The 16,524-nt window shown below is 36.4% G+C and overlaps 1 protein-coding gene across 2 annotated transcripts in view; it reads right to left on the reverse strand.

Moving 5' to 3' along the window:
* The window catches only part of Hcrtr2 (hypocretin receptor 2), a 98,051-nt gene that overhangs the window by 21,899 nt on the left and 59,628 nt on the right, over positions 1 to 16,524 (reverse strand). For both annotated transcript variants that reach the window (XM_021172745.2, XM_029481767.1), the window contains exons 2-4: positions 15,875 to 16,053; positions 10,898 to 11,141; positions 2,661 to 2,776 (exon numbers count right to left, since the gene is read on the reverse strand). In XM_021172745.2, coding sequence (XP_021028404.1) covers positions 2,661 to 2,776; positions 10,898 to 11,141; positions 15,875 to 16,053 — 539 coding nt within the window. The remainder of the gene's footprint in view (positions 1 to 2,660; positions 2,777 to 10,897; positions 11,142 to 15,874; positions 16,054 to 16,524) is intronic.

Raw genomic sequence — 16,524 nt, forward strand, 5'->3', positions numbered from 1 at the left:
GGGAGTGGGTGGGTAGGGGAGTTGGGGGGAGTGTATTGGGGACTTTTGGGATAGCATTGGAAATATAAATGAGGAAAATACCTAATTTAAAAAAAGACAGTTTGAATATCAAGAGTTGAATAAAATAAAAAATGAAGACTCATCCTCAAAAACAAAATAGGACATTTTAGTTTTATATATATGCTTATAAAATAGTAAATTATATGCCCGTGTATGGATATAGATACAGATACATTCATATAAGAGCTTAATGTTTTAATTGGAGTTACACAGGGATAATCCTCCCAGAAGCTGTAAGTTGCAAAATAAAAAGCCTATTGCCACGTATTTAATTATTGATCAGAGGAGTCTCATAGAATACCCAAAGCAATTGCTATTGCTTTGCTTTTATTTCTGACAGATTTTAATGGTAAGACGCTGTCAGTGACAACATTTTGCACTTTGATATGGAGAAATAAAGGTGATGTTGACAGAGATGGTTCCTTTCTGTTAGCTAGTTTTCATAGTATCAGAAGATGCTACGCAGGTACTGGGGGAGGAAAGTCATCACCAGCCCTAAATCGTCTATGACCTTCTGAGCTACACTAAGGACGGGCATTTCAAGATACACCCATGAGTGCAATAGTGGCATGAATGTTATGTGGATAGCCAACCACTTTCTAATTAGAATTTAAGGAGAAATTTTAGCAAAATGATCATCATTGATTTATCCTGGAGTCTCTGAGCTGCCCAGCCCTGGAGTCTTGCCAAGGTTTATGATCTCAGGTATGGTATTTCTAGAAGAGGAAACTTATGGTGTATGACCTTAAACACTCTATTCCTATGTCTCTGCAACCAAAGGTTAGTGTATGTCTCCTACCTTTACAGCTACAGTGGCCTACATGAAACATGCACAAGATCAAGACAATCAACCTTCCATTATGCAGGTAGGAGGGGCCCGGGGTCTATCTGAAAGGTTAGAAAGTTGGTGAGTGGTCAGTAGAGGTAGAGGTTGGGAGAAATGAATTTTCTTTAAGTGTGTGTGTCTCTTGGTGGGTCAACTATGCTTCAGTGATGTCCTCAAGTCCATGAGTGTATGAGAAGCAGAGAATTGACTTGGTTGATTATAAAAAATAAAAATAAAAAGATGATATGACTTTGCAAGATCAAAGATCTGGGAGGCGTTAGGGAGAAGAATCATAGGTAAATAGGATTAAAATACATTGGATATTGGATAAATATATGAAATTCCACATATAATAGAAATATTTCTTTAAAAAGAAAACAAATGAAATTGCTCTTAATGAAGTAAGATGGTCTCTGTAAGTTCTTTCTCAATAAAAATTTTAGACCAAAGAGGCCAACAACCTGTTAGTCCACAAACTTAAGAACAAATACATCACTATACTGGCCGAAGTTATAGAGAAGTAAGAAAAAATGCATCCTTATTGCATTATATAATTTACTAAACAATGTGAGATATATACACTTGGCATATTTACAACTCTCCACGTTTGCTGATTTTTTTCAAGTTATCAATATTCAACTTAAAAGTTCCCATCCTGAGCTAAAGACCCACATCACTCAGCTCTCGAATCCTGAACTTATATTAAAAAGTTGTGCAGGGCGGTGGTGGCACACGCCTTTAATCCCAACACTCAGGAGGCAGAGGCAGGCGGATTTCTGAGTTTGAGGCCAGCCTGGTCTACAAAGTGAGTTCCAGGACAGCCAGGGCTACACAGAGAAACCCTGTCTTGAAAAACAAAAAAACAAACAAAAAGTTGTTTTCACCATGTACCTGATTATCACTCTTCTACAGCCTGAAATTACTGTTCACATGACCTGGTGGTTTAGTTTATAGGTGGTATGTAAAAAAATATTACTATAGGACAAATGAATCACTGGAGGGAATGAAATCTCGTGGCTGTTACCATTTTCTAATTTAGAATTTATTAGAATTTAAAATCTTTCAAAAAATTTCTTAACTCAACTGGATATAGAGGAGATAAAAAGGGATGGGTAGTTGGGGAGCAGAAAAACAAATTTAAATTATCTTCTTTAAATCTACAGAAAATGAGAACATTGACATTAAAGATGTAGCTCATATGTTAAATGTGTTACAAAAATTTCCATTTAAAGTACAACCATTTGTATTTAAAGTCCCTGGGAATTGAAATTAATTTTTGTTACTTATAATGAAAAGCAAATTAATAAGTTTACTTCCAGGGTCTGGAGAGATGGCTTAGCAGTTAAAAGCACTGGGCTGGCAGCTGTTTTTCTCGAGGACCCAGGTTTGGTTCTCAGAATCCACACGGTTGCTCTCAACTCTCTGTATCTCCCTTCAGGGTGTTTGTTTCCTTCTTCTGGCTTCTGAGTGTAACATGTCCATGTAGTGTGCAGATACACATGCAGACAAAACCTTTAAATGTGACGTCCAGACCAAATAAAGCTCAGCTAATTATTGAGGTTAAGAGCTTATCAGAAGTGGAGACTTCTTAAGGTAGAATTTATGTCATTTGCTAAATATCAGTAGAACAGTCAAGGGATGTTTTCATATCCAGAGTCTCGTTGTTTTAGAACAAATAATGCTGTGTTAGATGTGTTATACTAATTCAATGAATTTTACAAAAATTATATACGTTCTAAAGAAGAGTCAAACAAAATTATTGGATATTACTTACCTGTCGGCACCAGAGTTTACGGAATATTTGGAGATAAGCCAATACCATAAGACACAGAGGTGCCATGTATGTCACCAGAAAGAAGCAGATATGGTACATCTTTGGGTAAACTTCACCTGAGATGAGAGTCAAACAGTAAAATCTTCCATTAAAAAATTAAAAGACTAAATCCTTGTTTAAATAAGAGCTAAATGTAAATACAGTTCATTATTCTCATTAAAATATAAGTTTCTCAAGTGATGGGACCAGTTGGGCTCTTAAATATAAATGTGAAAAACGTTGGAAAAATAAATACAATCAATATTTGTTTTGTTGATGCATTGTCAATATACCCACATGTGTAACATTCATACTTATATTTGTAATGAAATTGAGAACTTTAGGAATTTTATAGTTAATTTTTTTATCCATTTTTTATATCCATCTCACCTATTAGTAATAATTACCTCTAGGATTATCGTGATTTTCTTATTTTTCATTAATCCTAAACACAAATATATCTATCACAATATTAGCACTTATTAAATAAGTTAATCAATTAGTTAATATAATTAAGCCTAACAGTATTTAATATTTCTCCTATAATAAGGATTTCTAGAAATGATAAATCAGCAATTAGTTATAATTCTGAATGTTAACAAAGCAAAGCAAAGCAAAGCAAAGATTTCACTTCACTTTTGCTTTTTTTTTTTCATTTTGTTTCTTTCTAAAATGACATATTTTATCTTGACATCAGTCCTGGCATTGATGAGGTGATTATTTAAATAAGAATGAGCCTCATAGGCTAATTATATTTGAATACATACTCATCAGGGGATGATACTATTTGAAAGGATTAGAAGGATTATGTAAAACAGTCTTGTCTGAGGAAATGTGTTTCTGGATGGGGAGTTTTGAAGTTTGAAAATCCCATGCTAGGCTCAGGCTCTCTTTCTGCCTATGAATATAGCTCTCAGCTACTTTCCAGCACCATGCCTGCCTGCATGTGGCCATGTTCCCCATCATAGTGATAGTGGATTAAACTTTTGAAACTGTAAGTAAGGTCCCAATGAGATGTTTTCTTTCATAAAAACTACCTTTGTCACAGTGTTTCTTCCCAGCAGTAGAGCATATATCTTCTTATCTGGAATTGATGAATCTAATATTTTTGAGTCTATTATTTTTTGTATTCTTCATTCTGAAATTATGTCATTTCTCATGCTTTTTCTGTACTGTATTCTGTAGATGGAACAGCCTGGTTCATAGGCTGCTGGGTGGTGTAAGAGATGATTTTGAGGTGTCATTTTTAGATCCTTTCTGGGTCAGGAGACAGACACTCATCCATTTCATTCATTTCTAATTTCCTTTCAAGTTTATCTTGTAAAACAGGTCATTATAAAGAGTGATAGAATCAAGTGCTGGAATAATAGCAGAGATTATTCCCAGTGGAAGTGCAGCAGCTTGAACAGCATTTGCTGGACCAATTTCAAAGCAACTAGAAGGTCACCTCAGCAATTCCCAGGGACCATGGTGGCTTTGATCTTTTGTCTTAAAGAAAGTATCACATGTCACATGCACTACACACATGCACACAAATGCACACACACAAATGCACACACACATACACACACACACACACAGACCTTTGAAGCTTATGCACACTGAAGCTCTAATACCTATCTCAGACTAAACTGAACAGATGGGGGAAAGTAGATTTGATTGCTAACATTTTCCCCTCTACAGTAGCAGATACCATTACTGACATAGCAAGATGGAATTTTGAATGGATGGATGGAAGGAAGGAGACTTTTGGTAATTTTGAAAAAGTGGAAAAATTAATAACTGGCTAGTAAGTATATATTATGACGAACACTTATGCAGAGAGGTTTATCAAACAAAATTATATTCCAGGCTAGAATGAGTGTATTACTGGAGAGGTTGTAATCGATAATTAGGGAAATGAAATGTCCTAAAATCTGCTTTTCATTCTCAGATTGAGAACTAGTTGCAAATTCAAATATACTACTTAAAATTCAAGTTCCATGTGTTAAAATATCCTTGAATATTTCATTTGATAGTAATCACTATCTTTAATATATATTTATGAAACTTACAATGAAAGTTACATAAAACTTGCTTTGCTTAAGCACTGCCTGAGTTAGAAAGTGGCATTTTGCAGACTGATGACTATAAATCTGCGTCTTAGGCAGCAGATGTTGCTCAGTCAATAGAACACTGGCTTATCGTGACTTGAGTTTGATTTCTAGCATTGCACAAAGTCGTGTGTGGTGGTACACATCTCTAATCTCAGAGTTCGGGAGTAGAGACAGGAAGATCAGAAGTTTAAGATCATCCCTGTCTGCATGGCAAGTTTAGAGCCAGGCTGGGCTAACGTGAGTACTTGTCTCAACTACATCAACATCATCAACAGCAACAGCAACAGCATCATCAACATCATCAACATCATCAACAGCAGCAGCAGCAGCAACAGCATCATCAACATCATCAACATCATCAACAGCAGCAGCAACAGCAACAACAACAACAACTAGTATCTTTATTCAACTGATGGAAGGCAATATCTAAATAAGTTCTTGTCTGTATGAATCTACAGAACCATATATTTTGTATTTCTATCTATCTATCTATCTATCTATCTATCTATCTATCTATCTATCTCTATCTAGTTATCATCATCTATCTTCTTATCTATTACTATCTCAAATCAAGAAATCAGAAACAAATATGGATATTATGATGTTTTTGAAATCAGAGATTAAAGAATAATATTCTTCAGAAGAGTTAAGGCACATTGTCCACCAGTATATATACCTAATTATACAAAACCTACAAACATTCTTTTCTGTCCTACACTTGCCAGGGACAAGTATGTTAAATGTAACTTGCCAATATTCAAATTGACAATTTTTAAATTTAATGAGTTTTTTAAACTTACCTAAGTATTTGTAGCTTTACCATTATCCCTCTAATGAATATCTTACAACTGTTAATTGATGTGTGTGCATGTGCATACGCGAGTGTGCACACACACACACACACACACACACACATTTTCTAACCCTCATAATGAGACAACAGCCATAATTACTCTGATCATAAGGAAGGTAGGTTCACTCTATTTTTCTTTTGTCAGACCATCAAAGTACATTTTGTTAGATCCAAAAGAAGATGTATTGTCAATCTACAATATTGTCTGGCTCTGTGGATTATTCTGAAATCCTAGCATTCATGGGGCCTAGGCACTAATAATATATTTGCTGAATCTTGGGGCTGAGGACAGCCTGGGATTAAAAGTAAGTTCTAGGACAGCCTGGGTTACAAAAAGAGTTTTAAGATAGCCTGTGCTACAAAATGAGTTCAAAGACTACCTTGGGCTACAATGAGATCCCCTCTCAGATAAAATTGTAATATCTTAAATAATATTTGGTAGATATTTATACTCATAAATCACTTGATGAAGGCATAATCAGATGAATTGAATGTTAAAAATGAGTAACTTTCTTTAAATAAAGTTTATTTAAGGAATTAATATTCATTTGCTAGCTAAGAAAGTATGAACAAAATTCTGGAAATTGTAAGCTTTATAAATATGGGAAAGGTGACAGATGAAACAATAAACATAGATAACAGTGAAGTCCAACAGCAATGAAGTCAGTAGGACACACCCACATTGTATACTAAAAAGAGCAGCTTAGACACACATATACCTTGTCTTATTTTATTTTCTGTTGGAGTTATCTGTCTTTTTGTTATTACAAAACGTGAACATGAAGAATACAATGATTTGGAAAACATTGATCCATGCATGGCCACTCATCCTTCACAACACTGACATTTAGAAAATTCCCAGTCATCTGGTACCATTTATAATGGGTATTTGCATGACTTCCCAAAGTGATTTGATAGACAAGAGACCAGTGAAAATTCCTATATGCTATCATTTGACAATTAAAGCAATACTGTTTATTTTCATAACCATATTTTTGTTAAATTTAGGGGATAGATTAAAAACTAAGAATCACAGATAATAAATTAATCTCAAGTAGAAGATACTGTAGTTTACAGCCAATGTTTTAAGTTGTGCTAAATGACATCATAGAGAAGTAGCATTATAAACTATGTGTTTTTCTATGGTGTGTGGTATTTTGAATTATGTTTTGTTTTGTTTTGTTTTGCTTTTGCCAATTTAACATAAGCTAGAGTCATTTGGGAAGAAGGAATCTCAATTGAGAAAATGCCTTCACCACATTGGCCTGTAGGCAAGTCTGTGGGCAATTTTGTTAATGACTGATGTCGGAGAGTCCAGCCCACTGTGGGCAGGGCCATTCCTGGGCAAATGGCCCTGGGTTGTATAAGAAAGCAACTGAACAAGCCACGGGTATCAAGCCGGCAAGAAGCATGAAGGCATGGTTTGTACTTCAGTTCCTGCTTTCAGGAACTGCCTTAATTTCTTGCTCTGACTTCCTTTGATGATTGACAAGCTCTAAGATGCAATAAACTTTTCCTCTCACAAGTTGCTTCTGGTCATTGTGTCTATCACAGCAATAGAAAGCAAACTAAGAGAGTTATAATTCCTATGCTGATCTTTAACATTCAATTTGGGCATGGAACTTTAAATAGTTTCATGAACAGGAGTATTCTATTTAAGAATGTTAATATATGAGATTGCTAATGATTAAATGATCAGAAACTATTTTAAATTATTTTGCATTCTTCTTGAGATCAATAAATTACTAGTAATTTGAAACTGAATAGGTGAAAAATAAATTAATGGTTTTTATTGTTTGATTATTTCATGGATTATCACCTCAATTCAATATCAATTTAGTTTGGCCCTAATAATCATTTTGAGTAACTGTGGCCTACTACCAAATTACTTTCAAATAGTTTTATCAATGATTTTTGAATATTTGTATAAAAACCAGATAATAAAATACTAGAAATAGATATAAATTTTGTGTATTTACATTTTATTTGTGATTTTAAAATGTTATGTGTACTTATGTGATACAAACAACACAATATTCTACTTAATTACATTTATGGTTAGGATTCTGTAGCTTGGTAATTTTTTCATTAATGGGGTTTGAAAGATCCTGGCAGAATGGAGGCCCAATGAAAGATCCTGGCAGAATGTAAAAGGACACAGAAGCCCTGAAATTGGCAAGATAGACGTCAGTGTTAGCAGAACTAGCTTCACTGATTTAGAAAAATAGAGGTGCACAATGCTCTGGCCACTCCTTGAACCTGTGTGTCTGCCAATGTTCTGACCAGGTGTGTGCCCATTGCTGCACCTTCATTAGACTCTTTCCTTGTACCCCTCCCATACCCATCTCTTGAGAATAGACATTGTTTAGATCTGGAAATCCCCTACTCTCCCCCTTCTCCTTCCCCCACTGAGGGCCTATAAAAAGTGGGACCTCTTTCCCCTCGAGGTCGACTCCTCTACCCTTGCGTGGGATATGAGTCGTCCCCAGAGCTCTGGCTTTCTCCAAATAAAGCCTCATGTGGTTTTCAACAAGCTCGGTCTGTCGTGAGTTCTTGGGTGTCCGCTATTGTCCTGAGGCCTGAGCTAGGGGCTCCTTTTGGAGTCTTTCAGGTTAATGATGTTTGATTATGTGTGGGGGCTATAGTTTATATATATACATATATATGTATATATATATCCACGAACATATAAATTAAATCCATTGCCAAAAAAACTTTCCTGGCATTTAAAGAGTACTAATTGTTTTCTCTAGCTGACGTTTTCATTATCTCAAGGAACACCCTCCTTTCAATAGTACTCTTGTAATTGACAGGTACACACTGCTTTCTAATTTGAACACATGGTGTAATCTCTGTAGGGCTCATTTTAGTCATGGATTAAGATAGAAGGGTCAGGGTATGGGTTGTAGGATGCTTTTCAGCTATAACTTATGGTAAAGAAATCAAGTAACACACTTCAGCTCTACCAAAGTCATTTTCTCAGGCTGCCTGTGCCCCACAAGCTATGCTTTCTCCCTTGTCTCCTTCTTCCTTAAGATGTGAGGCCCAGTTGTGGAGGTTCTGCCCTGACCAGCATAGCAGAAGTTGATGCATCAGCTATTTTTGCTGATTTTTGTTCAGAGTTCTGCTTTTGGCCTGATAAGAGAGACCTGTGCTGAGAAAGGGAAACCTATGCCAGCATAAGGTAATTTACGTCATCAGTCATGTCTAGGGGTTGGACTTACGGTGTTTGCCTTTATAAGCCTGATGCTTTGCAATAAAGTTGAGCCTTGATCAAAACTTTTGTCTTCGCTCCATTCTTCTCTCATCTCTGTCCCTTAATTTCCAGATCCCCCATTCAAAGTACCTACGTTGACTGGCAGTCGCGGTTCGACTACACCCAGTGAGTGGGGTTTCTTCTGGCAACACATCTTTTCCTTCCCTGGGATACCCATGCCCCGCTCCCAGTTCTCAGAATTGATATTCATCTTTAATGCTCGCTGGAATATTAGCAGCATCTTTGTAAACATTTGTCCAGATGGCCAGGACTGAAGGCGTTATTTCCGTACTATGGTACATAAGTCCATTAATCACACAGTGGTTTGTTTGTCTTTTAGCCTTACTGGAGAATCTGCTCTATTAGGCAAAGTGCCTGGCACACCCTGATGCTCTAGCTGTTATTTGAGCATTAAATAAATGGGACATGGACATGGGAAAGTATTTAGGAACTTTTCATTCGGTTTATTTTTGTCTGTAATATTAAAGGGATATTTTATTAAGAAATTGAAGATAAAAAACCCAAAGTATCACAATGTTAGGAAAGAAGAGTAAAACTCATTGAAAAGATACTCTATATCTTGAGTAACAGGAAATTCAAACTGTAAAATTTTATTTATTATAGTTTATTTTGATTTGTTTTGGTTGTTTTGATTTTTTTTTCTTTCTCTCTTAAGACTGAGTATCAATGTGCAGCCCAGTCTGGCTTAGGATTTAGAATCCATCTATCTGAGCCTCCCAAGTCACCTGGCTTGATTCATCTTACTAATAAATGTGGCTGCATGTATATTTCACAATCATTCTTTCCTGATGTGTAAATTCTATAAGTATGAGCCATTGTAATGCAATTATCTAAAAGAGAGAAATTTGTCCCTCTCATGTGTAGCTAGTACATGCCACACTGAAATGTTTGGTGTCCTTTTGTTATTTTTTTCTCTGTCCATATCTGTGTCTCTTCTATGCGTGGGTGGGTGTGTTCCCATTGTTAGAAGTTTTGCGGCAAAGAATCACAATGCCTCGAAAATGCTGCTTGTTTATATTACTATCACAGCTGGGTATGCACAGATGTATACCATACAGAGGTGATTCCTAATTGATATAATTCCTCACTCAGTGAGCAGGTGTCTCTGTGATACTGTGATGCTCTAAGAACATAGTTTTAAACTGAAAACAGATCATTAACATATGTGTGTTCTATTACAATTCCTACCTCTTCTCCTTAACATTTATTTTTTTCTTCCTCTCTCACAGGCCCCTTTCTAGTTTTCGGGTATCTGCCTTGCTTTATTTGCACAGAAATTCACATTTTAAAAAATTAAATGCTAAGATACCCACATGAGAGAGTATACGTAGCATTTGTCTTTCTCAGCCTGGGTTCACTTCATGTAATATTTTCTATCTCCACTCATTTCCCATGAATTTTTTTTTCATGGTTGGATAAAATTCCATTGTGACATGTACCACATTTTCATAGACGTCTATGTTGATTCTATTCTTATTAAATATTATGAATAAAGTAACAATAAACGTAGGTGCACAGATATCTCTGAAATAAAATACAGAGTTGTTCCGGTTTATGTTCAGGAGTAGGAAAACTGGGTTATATAAAAATCTCTGTATTTAGCCTTTTGAGAAAACTTTTAAAATGATTTTAATAAACTGTTAATTTATAATTTCATTTGTTTCATTGACTACTTGTTTGTTTTAAAACTTTAAGAAATAACTAAAAATGAGTCATTGAATAAACTCCTTGATTCACTTCCACTGTAAAAAATAATTAAATTAAAAATGAAAATTAAATATTGTTCATAAAACACCTCCAAAGGACCTAAATTATTTATGCAAATTTTGTTATGTTTCAACTTTATTTCCACCTCTTGCTGAACTCTTTTGAAAAGATATTAATAAAGTATATAAGACGAATTTAGCATAGTGATGCTAATCCAACATCTGGGTACAATGTCAATGTGAGCACAATGGTGAAGCCTACTTACCGCCCCAGTGTTCATCACATACTGTAAAGAGTGTGGTCTTATTGGCTAGGCCAGGGAGCATGCTGCTGCACTCCATGACAATGGCTTGAGGAATCATTATGATGCAGGAGACGATCCAAATGACAACGATGCTGTTTCGAGCCCGTTTGGCTGTGCTCTTGAACATCAAAGGGTGACAAATGGCGTACCATCGGTCCAAGGCAATGCAGCTCAATGTAAGAACAGACACAGACACTGACACAGTCTAGAGGGGGAAGAAAGGACCACAATTCAAGAGAATTGCTAGGTCTCAGAAAGGAACCTTGAAAACATTTACTGCATCAGCAAAGTAGTTACAGCAGAAAGGGAGCATTCAGGGTAACCCTCACCATGTATTAATTCACATAAATAATTTTCATGTTGAAGAATAATGATGAAAGTAGAAATGTAGACGTGCAAGGGGGAACTTGGTGTTTCATTTCAGATGTGAGGTAGGTGCTTTGAAACCTTGCAGTTTTCTCACACTAAATGTTCAGTTCTTCATGTTTGAATAGTTCCCATCTTTACTTTGCTTTGCATCTTTTGTACTGGCAGTGTAAGTAGTGTTTAACCTCTGAGGAAAAGAAATTATACATGCGTTTCTTCTACAGCTGAAAATTCTCTCAACCAGAATGACATGGCATTGGGTATTTTACATTATCATGTAAGTTTTCGCTGGTTACATTTTGTTATTGTAGATAAGTCATGGGTATCTTATTTCATATTTTTAAATAAAAAGGGGTACTTTATCAATTGATTTTCAATGCACTGGGACAAATAAAAGCCTAGATCACATTAAAAGAGAATTGTGTATGTGAGTATGTGTGCTATACTTTACTCACTGACAGAATTAGTAACTTGCTCCTAAAAACAGGCAGGTCCACCTAGGATAGACTTGTATGTAAATAACAACATCACAGGTGATTCTTCACTTTGGAAATCGAAAGAAATAAACATGTCAACCCTGTTGGTTCCCATATAATTAATGTATGGACCTGTCTTTAATACATGATTCTGTTCTGAATGAAGCATTGATTAAATGGAATTGTGGTGTTAATTGAGATGCAAACTGCCTAACTCAAGGCTTTCACACAAGTGCTGTGTATTTATCATCATTCCTTATATTTTAAAATGACAATGTTAATCATGATACCCTATTTATCATCGTACTTTCTGGAGACTTTTCAAGAAAGACTACTCATAAATAATATAACTAAATCCATAGATTTTTCTCAACTCTTAGAGGCTAAATTTTCTGTAGGTTAATTGTATGTTAGTTGATTATGATTGAGAAGTTTAGGTGCCTTCAAATTCCTCTTTACAAATTCCCTACTCCCTATGACCTCCTTTTCTTTATGCTTAGGAAGCCATGGATCTTAATCCCCAGATTCCACTTCCAATGTGGGTAGGAGAACAGTGTAGCTCTGCAGGGCTGCTGTTTTGTGGCTGCTGGGACAAAGTTATGTTTGTTTCTTCCAGCAATGAGAAGTACAAATGTCCATCGAGGCCTCTCAATGTACTCTGATCATTCCTGTGCTCTGATCACCCTGGTGAGTAAAAGGGAAGCAACGTGGCTCAAATTCCAATGTTATTTCTAGTAGACCTCACAACTAATCAAGTGTAATGGTTAATCCACATAAACTCACTTGAAAGACTGACATCCAGTTCCAGGAGCAACCTGAGTGTGTTGCTTCCTTTGGTGTACACAGAGTGAGGAATTATTCTGGTTTATTTCTAATATGGAAAGCTGTTGAACCTGACAGTAGAATCCATTGCGAGGGATTTGTCAACCAGTGATTTATTTCAATTTCTATATCTGTTGATGTCTTAAGACATATTTAGTGTGTAATTAGCGTCCACCTTATATTCTTGGGAAATATAAAATTGCATCTTATTATGAGTGATTGTAAATGATTGTTTTGTTACTGCTTCTCTCTCTCTCTCTCTCTCTCTCTCTCTCTCTCTCTCTCTCTCTCTCGTCAGCCTGACATTTGAGAAAGTAATCTAGAACCTAGAAATGAACTGTGAATATTGTGAATGCAGACAGCAGGAGAAAGATGTTGGGAATTTCTGCCTTTAGGTACCTTGGTCCTTCACACATATTCTGGGTATTCTGTTTAAAAGGCAAAGCCTGAGGGGGCTTGTTTTAAACCACATATAGATGTTCCAGAAAGTTCTCAAAGACCCATGATTAGGAATGACTGTGGGTGATAGAGCCTAATGGAACAGGAAGAGGCAGTAAGATATAAGTGAGGTGAACAGTCGAACCTGTCTGCTTGTTCACTGCCACTCACCCACATCTCATTTGTTTTGTTCTTTTCCTGCCATTTTCTGTGAAGGGCCTCTTCTGAAACATTTTGTCTTGTAAAAAATACTTTAAAAGAGTCAATTGATCCAGTCAGTATTAATAAATTAAGTATGTAATGATTGCTCACCAAGGATATGTGTTATTGGATATGGAATTACAAATTATTAAATATCTAAGAAACAGCTTTTAATTATTAAGTTGACTTTTACATTTATAAGATTCTTAAATAATTTAAGAATTTGTCAAAGTATTATAGTATATCACTCATAACTCTAAGATATATTGCTTTAAAAGAGAAACAATATGTAAATCAAATTAGTAAAAGCCAAATGCAACCAAATACTCCTGTGTAGCTTTGGTCCATTGAAAGTGCATTATATACGTGCATACAAAATATTTAAGTTACATATTAGGGATAAAAGCAATTAGTGCTAGGCTGTGGCAACTAGGAGAAAAACTACTTCAGTTAAGGAAAGCACTGTCACTGCGCCTCTGTGCCTCTGAAATACAGTTGGAGACTGGTTTTGCCAGTGTGTGACTTTCTTGGTGCACTTGCATGCTTCTAACAAGAGGTCGAGGTGAATGAGTGAGGCAATGGATACAGTTTGTTTTCAGACTATGATCACACATTGGGTTTTGTCTCATGGAGATGGATAAGCTGGACACTGTTTATCCAGGAGCCAGATTCTCCCTTTGTGCCTTGACATTTAGAACTTGCTCATAAGTTATGTTAGATGGAAGAATGATGCCAGTGACTTTAAGCACTACCCATGCTACCAGCATCTCTTGCTGTTAATGTTATTTCCTGTATTTTGATTTGCGCTCCCAAGGGAATTGAAAGGTGCAAGCCACAGCAAGCTTTCAGTCTATCAGAGCCAGAATGCACACTCCTGGCAAAGGTGATAGTCTACATTGCATCACCCCCTTCTTATCAAAACATGGTGTTCACGAGACAGGTATTATGTGGGTTGTCAGGCAACTGGGCACATAAGCAGGTGAAACCACCCTGACACGAAGGGAGCTGTCATTTCCTCCTGGATGATGAATGGAACCGAGAGAAATGCAGTTTACTGGTAAGAACAGGAAGGTCCTCCGGTGTTAGAATTCTCTGCTGCTTTTGATTTTTTTTCTAGTTCCTGCATGCGAGTTCATCCACAGCTGTACATTCTTACTGAGTTTTCTCCCTATGAGGTGATTCTTCTCTGTTCTTCATTTGAATATTTCTTCAAAATTTTTGTTAAAGTCCTTTTGGTAATCCATTGATGGACTTCAGCAGGTAAGCCTTGTAATACATAGTGTTTGTATGTAGCTTATCATTTCTATGGCATCATCACATTTGCTACAAATGATCTCTGATGTTTAAAAATTACTTCTCTTTATAAGAGATCAAGGAGCTGTTGAATTGAAAACAACAACAACAATAACAACAACAACAACAACACTCTAACATTTTGGTTCCAAACAGTTTAAATTATTTTTAGTAATGGGTATTTGTGAGCTCTTCTAGTTTTCTTTCATTTTTTTGTTGTTTGTTTGTTTGTTTGTTTGTTTGTTTGTTTGTTTTTCGAGACAGGGTTTCTCTGTATAGCCCTGGCTGTCCTGGAACTCACTTTGTAGACCAGGCTAGCCTCAAACTCAGAAATCTGCCTCCCGAATGCTGGGATTAAAGGCGTGTACCACCACGCCCAGCTTCCAGTTTTCTTTCATGTGAATCCCATTATCTGTTCATGCAAGCATTGTGATCACCACCTGGAAAGGGTGATGGGGACTGTGGGGTGATACAGAGAGACCACACACCTCTTCTTCTGTATCTGCTTCCTAAGGGGACACAGTGAGCTTTCCTTCACTGACTACTTTCTAAGTGCAGCACAGCTCTTAGGCATGGGTTACTACGGTCACTATCAGGAATATTTTTTTATCAAAGACTATACATTTATAAATACATTAGAAGATGATTCCTTTAAAAGTAGTTTTTAATAAATTTTTATTTGTCAAACAGATACAGAAAGGCTGTACTCACTGTTTATCACCGAGGCATCCATGGTAACTGATTCTTACTCTGAAAGCAATGCTTTGTAAAATCATGATGAGGTAATCACAGAACCAAGAGACTTATGTAAATCATCTAAATAATCTGCCACAACAGCTATCTGAGGTGGATTTTACTGTAATTACCATTTTGGGTAAGTAAGTGCCAAGAGTCAATGTATTTTATGTAATAGTGTGTCATCTAGAGACGACAGAACAGACATTCCAAACCAGAAGCAATGTCTAGACTTGCTCTTCTTTGACCACATACCTCTTAATTTTTCAGGATGAAAAGAAATCATTAAGAAAAATCTGATATTCCTGATAATTTAAAAACAAATGTTCGTGATTATTTGAGCTAGGGTTGTCTTAATCATTAGTTTGTTCAGATCATTTCTTTTATGATGAGGACTGTGAAGTAAATAACAACATTGTTGCCTCAATTTTATCTAGGCATGATTTAGTCAGTAAATCTCAAGTATTATCAACCTTAAATTGTTTATTTCCTGAATATCTATCTATTTATTTATTAACTCATTAACTATTTTACCAGACTGCAATGTCTTTAATTGAAAACATGTAAAATGGCTCAGAACATGTACAAGGGCTCAAAAAAGAATTACCTGTAAATAAGGAATGACCTTACAGAGGGACTGTCCAAAGAACCAAGTCTCAGTGATGTCAACAACGAGGGTAGCTGGAAGGCAGGTGATGGTCACAAGCACATCTGCTAGGGAAAGGTTGACTATGAAGTAGTTGGTGACTGTCCTCATGTGGTGGTTCTTCCACACTGCCACGCAGACTGATAGAGAAAAAAGAAAAAGAGATGGGGAATAAACAAAGAGACTAGGCAGCAATGAGGAAAGTCAAGAGAATTAACATGACTGTGAAGTTCTACTCATGCATGTGCTGAAAAACCCATACCTGTGTGTTTAAAGCTGTGCTACTGTCAGTCCATCTGTTAATCTCTGGGAATTTGGAATCTGTGGTTAAAATAAGTTCACTGACCCAACCCCTGTATTTCCTGTTCATAGGGCTGTGCTGTTTATCGTTTGAGTTGCATGCGAAATCAAAGGGCAGCTTCTGATTGATGTTTCTATTCCTTCAGTGTTCAGTATATAGAACAATATCAAGAAATAGTTCCTGGGCTAGGTATAGCAGCACATGTCCTTAATCTTAGCCTTGGAAGGCAGAGGCAGAGGCAGAGGCAGAGGCAGAGGCAGAGGCAGAGGCAGAGGCAGAGGCAGAGGCAGAGGCAGAGGCAGAGGCAGAG

The sequence above is a fragment of the Mus caroli genome, chromosome 9, assembly GCF_900094665.2.
Source record: "Mus caroli chromosome 9, CAROLI_EIJ_v1.1, whole genome shotgun sequence".
Taxonomy (NCBI): domain Eukaryota; kingdom Metazoa; phylum Chordata; class Mammalia; order Rodentia; family Muridae; genus Mus; species Mus caroli.